The 7,908-nt window shown below is 54.6% G+C and overlaps 1 protein-coding gene across 1 annotated transcript; it reads right to left on the bottom strand.

The window, feature by feature from the left end:
* Positions 1–213: 213 nt before the first annotated feature.
* On the bottom strand, positions 214–1,712 carry LOC119102267 (jasmonoyl--L-amino acid synthetase JAR1-like). The gene is made up of 3 exons (XM_037225636.1): positions 1,123–1,712; positions 610–832; positions 214–348 (listed from the first exon to the last, which is right to left on the bottom strand). The coding sequence occupies exons 1-3, from the start codon at positions 1,710–1,712 to the stop codon at positions 214–216; spliced, it is 948 nt and encodes a 315-aa protein (XP_037081531.1).
* Between the last annotated feature and the right edge of the window lie 6,196 nt (positions 1,713–7,908).

Genomic DNA, 7,908 nt, shown 5'->3' with positions numbered 1-7,908 from the left:
AATGTAGTAACTGTACAGTCGGTAACAGTTTACGACAATCCTCAACAGGTTCTGCCGTTGTCATGACGACGGTAGTCGTGACAACGCCGTCGACGAAGGCAGTCGAGGTGCTGCTGAGGATTTAAAAAAAAACACCCAGAATTGCGATCCGTTGTTGTTTTCGTCCCGGTACGTCATCCTCTATGCGCACATGACATCACTCGCGAGCTTCACTCAGAGGTGACACTTGAGGAGCCACTCGGCCGCCTCCGCGGTTCTCAGCACGCGGGGCATCTTGAACTGGGTGGGACTGGCGGTCGTGGTTGCCAGTAAGTGGTCCCGGAAGCGGCGGAACGCGCCCGCCGGCAGCTGGCGGACGACGACCGGACATACGCGCTCTCTCCACCGACTGTCGTCGTAAAACACGTGCCGCCGTCGCAGCGTCTCGTCCACCTGCGGAAATGCGTGAGATGTTTTTCTTCTAGCAGACTGACAAAGTCGAAGGCGGTACCAATCGTCAACCACGCATTTTAGGGATCCAGTGATGATCAAACAATTGGTGAGCATTCGGTGGCATGGCTAAAACGTCCTTCAACGGCCTGCTCAGCTCCGCTGGCTGCGTGGTCTCACCAGTTTGGTCTGTTCGTCAGACAGCAGCGGTCCGTCCAGCTCTACAAACAGATGGAAGTGGGGAGCCAGCTGATGCTCGGAGAGCGGCAGCAGCTGACTGGGAGCGACCGTATAGTCCACGAGGTGCACGTCCGCTGGCCAGAGGGCAAGCGCATCTGCCAGCGCCTCGAAGAACACCTTCTCCGATACCATCTCGTCGCTTGCGTTCAGTATGAACCCAGCGCTGCAGACAAAATAAGGGTGGCAGCGTGTGACCTTGAAAAGTTGACAGTGGATCATATTGTTTTCTACCAGTAGGGATCCAACTATAAAGGAAAAACCGACCTATTTTCCTACCTTAATTATAACGTAAAAGTGGTTTAATGGAAACAGTTTTTGCTTCATGCAAAAGCTGTACCTTGGAATAATATGCTTTATCGAAACCTGCCAGCTGGTGCTTTAAACATGCGATTGAAGACGGATCCCACGAGCCTCTCGCAAAAATGCATGCACGCACCCACGCACACCACTTACCGATATAATATTTCCACCTGTGGTGTGCGGTTGAAGTACCCGACAAAGCGGACGACGTCTCCGAGTCTGTAGCGACACAGGCCACCCCTGGTGGTGACGATGAGCTCGTACTCGCCGCCTTCCTGCAGCTGGTCGGCCAACAGCGGCTCCTGCCGACCGATCTCCGCCAGTTCCTGGATCCGGTCGCCTACCACCGGCAGGAACTCGAAGAAGGCCGCTTTAGGCAGAAGGGTGTAGACAGGTCGCTCGGGATGCCGGAAGTCTGTGATGGCGGCCACGAGGCCGAGCTCTGAGCAGCCGTACACCTGTGCGATCACCGGCACGTTGCCAGCATACAGCGCCATCTCACGGTGGTACGCTGCGTTCGTCAGTCCGGCGAACGCGCCCATGACGAACCGCAGCTCCGGCCAGAGGCGCGGCAGAAGGCCGGTCGGTCCCCCTGCGAACGCGCGCTGCACTTCGTCGGCGCGCGCAGGCAGCGGCTTCAGCTGGGTCTCCAGCTGCGCACGTACGGCGGCAGGAATGGCGAGATCGTCCTTCAGCCGACCACGGCGGAGGTCGGCCACCAGGTCAGCCTGCTGCTCATGCATTCGCTTCGTCAGGCTCAGTGCGCTGTAGAGGAAGATTGAGTTGATTGCATCTGAGGTCTCGGTCGCGCAGCCCAAACAGCGCGTGCACGTACAGCGACTCGGGCTCGCCCTCGATACCAAGAGCGACTACCGGGGTGCTGATGCGGTCGATAGGACCGACGGCCTTGGCCAGGAGGGCGCTCAAGCCCGCCTGTCTGTGGCCGGACGCCGTGATGGGATCCTGTGCCGGCGGCTCTGCCACCTTCACGAGCATCTCCCGCTGCAGGCTCCACGGTGCCACGTCGCGCCAGAGCGCCAGGTGCGTAGGACTGAACATCCAGCCGCGAACAGCGCGCTCCGCCTCCGCCGCCGTTAGAGGGAACCGCTTGTGGACGCCCGTCGTGGCCGGACGTCATCGTGAACATCTCTATGCTCTCGCCGTCGCCCAGCAGCGCCGAGGTCTCGCCGTCGGCCGCGCGGTCGATGTAGGTCTTCACGTCCTCGTACTCGGTGACCGGCCGCGAGCGGCGGAAGGACTCCACGTCGAGCGAGGAGGCGAGCTGGTGCTCACGGCCATAAGCGGTGTTCTGGTGACCGCGGACGATGCTGATCAGCAGTGTTTCCTGAACCTGCAGCGCATGCACAGGACATGATTACAAACGCTGTCGGAGCAAAACTGGTCTGCTGTTGCTGTGGCGGTTACAGATCTGCTATGTGTAGGTCCGGAAGGGGTAGTACGAGAACTATTCTTAGCATGCCTTTAAACAGCCTATGGACGGAATAATTCGGTTTTCTCACGTATAGGTTTAAATGAGCGGTGTTTATTTACGCTATTGCCTGTTCAACATACTGTTTTCCTGGTAATGGGATAGTGCTTGAAAACGATAATTCGGAGTCACCGTTTCTGCTCCAACTGCGGTGCAAGATAAGAGATGATGTGGAAATGTGCAATTCGTGGACAGTGATGTGTGGTGGAAGCGGGACATTTAACCCCCATGCTTTTCAATATCAGGACAGTTTTGCTTTTTCCTTACAATAGGTGCCCCTGTACCGTTATAGCGTGTGGCGCCACCATCATCTTCCTTTGCTGTTACTGACGTGGTGTTAGGAGACCAGACGCGTGGCGATTGTGGTGCAGTTTAGACAGCCGCGTCCAGGCATCAACTTGTAAGCGTGTCAACGGACAAGGTGAATGATTCCTCACTAAGGCCAGCAAAGGGCACACTGATAACAAAATTACAGCGTAATGCCATTCATTTGGAACTTTTCTCCTTTCTCTTCTATGGTAGGTCATTGTGCCCACACGGGGGCAAGAAAAAAGCGTTCCATGATGCTTGCCCAAGACACCGTCATTACTCCATCTCACGGGCGACGTCATCACGTATCAGGCTGTGTACAGCGGCATTGCTCTACCACTGTCGATCCAAACGTTGGGTATTGGGGATTACTGGGTGGCTTGGGTTTCCAAAAACTCCATCGGTTTTCGACGTCTTTGTCTGCGCATACATTTGCACAAAACCAACGCGATGTGGTTACGGGTGCCAGTGTGCTCGAGTTTTGTGACCCTTTTCCTTGACTTCACTGCAACAGGGTGTTTCAGTCCGACGAGAGGCGACCAACACTCCCAGCTGCCAAGCTGGATTGATAATCACCGCAGCGTGGCCCAATTTTATTGCATTTAACCCATCCATATTGTCTTGTAGCAGCTATAATTTCATTAGCCTGGTGCAACCCAGATACATGCGACGACACAAAGTGTCTGGACGTAAAACGCATAGAAATAAAACGCATGAACATTGCATAGGTCAGTTTTGTCGTTCAGGTTTGCATTTTTTTCTACAGTTATGGTACCCAAAACAAGCTTAGATACTAAATGGCCCACACCCTGCATGCTGCTATGACCCACCTTTTCGAAGTTCCGAGTGTCCGTCAGAAACTGACAGTACGCCAGTGTATTTGCAGTGAGCGGATGACCTTGAGCGCATAGAGCCTGAGGGCTTGCGGCCAGGTCAGATCGGCGGAGCAGCCGCGCCGCATGACATCGGCGACAGCAGCCAGCAGCACCAGCAGCGGGGCTGCCGAAAGGGAACGGGCTCAACGTTGTTTGGTTGTCTATCGACGCAGCACCGCTCCGTCGTATGTCAGCTGCGACCTCCGAGCTTTGTCATCGAGCACATTCTGTGCGTGAGCGTGTGCGTGTCCGTGTGCGCGTGCCTGTGCCTGTGTGTGTGCCTGTGCCTGTGTGTGTGTGTGTGTGTTGTGTGTGTGTGTGTGTGTGTGTGGGTGTGTGTGTGTGTGTGTGTGTGTGTGTGTGTGTGTGTGTGCGTGCGCGTGTGTGCGTGCGTGTGGGTGCGCGTGCGCGTGCGTGCGTGTGCGGTGTGCGTGTCCGTGTCCGTGTCCGTGTGTGTGGTGTGTGTGTGTTGTGTGTGTGTGTGTGTGTGTGTGTGTGTGTGTGTGTGTGTGTGTGTGTGTGTGTTGTGGTGTGTGTGTGTGTTGTAGGGGGCGGGGAGGTTCCTGTGGTCAGTGCTTGCGCTGCGTAGCTACCCGGCTTCCGCTGGTGTTGTGCGCCACCGGCTGCCCACTATTACGCCTCCTCAGAAGGCCAAATTATCATGAGAAGCCCATTGGTCAGCATACGAGCCAGATGATGGTAAGCGCACGACTCGGCACGCACGGATTCCGGTACACCGGACAATCAACACACGTGTGAGTCACATGGCTAGAATGGAGTGGGTGACTGGCGTATTGGCGGGGTGGTAGGTTCGGTCAGGCACCAAGAACGGCTCTTCCCTGCGCATGGTTATCCGAACTGAACCACGGGATCCCACCTCCACCAGATGCCTAATGGTAGTATTTAAGCGAGGCTAAACGACACCACAGTGCTTGAACAAACGTACTGAATTCCTGGCACGCCAAATGGTAGGGATCCCACGCAACCGTCAAATTGCACTGGACAGGACCCGCTGTATATCGACCCTGCGAGCCCCCCCCCCCCCCCCCGCTCCTCCTTCCACCGCGCTAACTAATCCATACAGAACGCATGCATTGGGCGCCCCAACATATTCACTGTAAGCACACACAACCGCTTTCGCCCGCGTCACCCGACTCACTCTTGGCACGCACACGGGTAGCACGCTGTGCATTTCCCTCGTCCACGATGGGGCGGTCCGCCGCTACATCGGCCACGCCCACCGATCACAGCTTCATACTGCTTCCCACACGCCCTTGGCAGCACCCCCGTCCAGTCCCGCCTCCATCGCCCCTGCATTGTCGCCTATCGCCTGCCGAAGTGGGCGTTGCAAACAACCGCCCCACGGCGCGTCCCTCAGAGGCCTGGAGGTAGACAGTGCACCTGATAGGACGGTGGAACCCGTCGGCAGACAGCGAGCGTTCGGTGTGGCCTGTTTACGCACCACAGTCTCCACGGCCGGTGCACTCTGACACTCGTACTGACCGGCCTGACCGGCCTATTCGACGACCTGATGCCTTTTTACCTTCTCTATGGGCTTCTCGGGATCTCTTTTTGTACTAGAATATCTATAATACTTGAAAATCCTGCCATCTAGGGCTTTTGAGATCTGTTGCTCACCCGTCAGAAGAGAAACAATCACCTTGCCGCGTAGGATCCCTGTCCACTGGTCGTCGGAGGACTGTGCGGCGGCAATTTTTAAGCGACAGCGGAAGTACAATGTTTTGAGTGTTCTGCAACGACAATTTGGTCGCTCTTTAAAAAGGCCAAATAATTGACCAACGCATCACACGCGAGGCAAAGCGTGCCTAATGGACGGAACATCTGAATGACTTAAGTCGCTACACCCCCACCCAGTGGTTGTGTGTGGCAGCGAGCTAGCTGCATCTCCGGTCGGGGCGTTTCTGTTGCAGTTCCGGTGCTGAACACCCAAGAAGTATCCAACAAAATAGACCTGGTTTTTGCAGTGAAGTGCGGACACGGAACAGAAAGGGAACAAACTGAATCGAGTAATCAATTTTAGCATTCCTGACTCAAAAATTTATGATCACAACTGACCATTCGCTGTTATAGAGCTCCGCACTGCTCTTAAGAAGGCAAGGGGTGTGTTCCTTGGTCCAGATAAGTTCACGATCATGTGCCAAATTGCCTAAAAAGAAGTCTCTAGATGCGCTCCTTGGACTTTTCAACTACATGTGGTTGCATGAAGACTTCTCAGAGTGCTGGCGGGATTTCATCATAGGCCCGATACAAAATCCTGGAAAAAATGGTTTCGACCTACTGCATTGGTCGCCCAGTTTCGCTGACTTCAGCGCTACGAAAAACAGAAAGGATGGTACATGATCATCTCGTATGATACCTTGAAGTTCACTGCTGTCTGTCTAAGGTGTAATGTTGGATTTTGAGAGAAACTGATATGCTGTTCGCCATTTATCGATCTTAGAGACAGGTACACGACATGGTTTTAAACAAGACGTCACGCGATAGCCATGATCTTTGACTATGAGCGGGCTTATCATATCAACTGGCACGATGCCATTCCTAACAAGGAACACAAGTGTGGACTTCGAGATTTTATGACATTCTTTACTGTAAACTTTTCACATCGCTGGCATTGCCTTGTTCGAGTGAATGGCACGCTGTCTGACCGTTATGAAGAGTAGCATGGTGTTCCCCAAGGGAACACCATTCTTTGCGTAGCTCTGTGTGCGACGGTGATTGACGATAATGCCGATACTCTGCAAACCCACCAATAGTCGGTCACTGTAGATGACTTTGCCATCTGGTGAACGGCATCGACGACGACGTCCGCAGAGAGACAGCTTTAGTTATGTTTCATTCGGATAACTGATTGAAGTCTAGGGGAATGTTCCAAATTTTACCGCCAAAGCCAAGTGCCTACACTTCTGTTCAACGAGTCGCGAGTGCAGAGACCCGAAATTGTGGCTTTGCACTGCCACTTTTTCGGCAGGTCAAGAGACCTGTTTTTTGGGTCTCACATTTGACCGTCGGTCCATATTTCTGCAATACCTGAAGGTGGTAAAGATTGTGTGAACCTCTCGAAAATTGTATAATCGTATGACCTTTATAACGATAGGTGTACGCCGGTGAACCTGTGAGGAGTATTAATTTGATCGATGGTCGACTTCGCATCGATTCTCTCCACGGCAGTGCCCCTACCTACTCGAAGCGGTCGTGAGACTGTCAAACAAACAAACGAGCCGACAGCTTTCTAGTAAAAAAAAGAAGGAAACCGTGCGTTCGAGCCGCGGTACCTATCAAAACATTATCTACATAAGAGCGGGACTGTGGCCGTTTGGTTCCTTCTCAATCCTGACTATAGCCCAGCCGTACTGCTCGGGGGCGTTCCCCGCTCATCATTCTTCTCGGCCGTTGCTGCGCGGTTCGACCCCCGTTAAAGGGCCAGTCGGCTGCGCATCGTCAAAGTTATCCTAAAGCGAACTACTGAAAAGCAGATTTAAACCAACTCCAAGGTCCGTGGTGTGCGCATGACATGCGTGTAGCATAGGCGATGAATAGTATATCATTTCTGCATCTCAAATAAATTTACCGTGAGCCCTGGGGTGCACAGCATTGTGGAGGATCCACTACAATCCATCCACTACAATCTACGCAGGGGCAACGTCTTTGGACCGTGTTGGGGAGTAGCGCCCGTCTGGTCTAGCTCCGGTAGCGAGTGGGCAGCGCAAGCTGTTCATTTCAGTGCCAAGCAGCCTTGTCGGTACGTGATCTCCTACTGTTGTCCCCCCCCCCCCACCCCTCGCTCCTTCTCCATTGTCTGCATTTTGGCATCCCATCCCCTCACTACTCCTCATCCCCGTTTTATCGGGGTTGCCGTGCCCGCTCGCCAGCGAACCCAGATTGATCGAATTCTGGTGGCTGAGGAGCGCGTCGTGCGGGTCAGCCACGGCGCGCCCCAGCACCTTACTTTGGCAAGAATATACGGGGGTACGGGGCGGGGGCGTAGAGCTCCATACGGGGCTAGCGGCTTGTCGCTCGCGCTGCGGCTGGGTGCTCCGTGCGGGTCTCCGCTTACGGCGCATGGCGGCGCGAAACGGCTTAATTAGTCAAGGGGCGGCAGTGCTGAACCACGGCCAGAACGGGGAGGATCTCCCCGATTACATCTGGCCGTGTGGGAGGCATCATCGACCTCGTGTAGCGCCGGGGGCAACCCTGGCGTTGTCCATTTCCCGAGGCCATGTGTCCCCAGTTTGGCCTCCATGGTGC

This window comes from Pollicipes pollicipes, unplaced genomic scaffold (genome assembly GCF_011947565.3).
Source record: "Pollicipes pollicipes isolate AB1234 unplaced genomic scaffold, Ppol_2.1 Scaffold_5724;HRSCAF=6776_pilon_pilon_pilon, whole genome shotgun sequence".
Lineage (NCBI taxonomy): Eukaryota > Metazoa > Arthropoda > Thecostraca > Pollicipedomorpha > Pollicipedidae > Pollicipes > Pollicipes pollicipes.
Note: the sequence above shows the minus strand (reverse complement) of the source record. Positions and strands in the feature narration are given on the sequence as shown.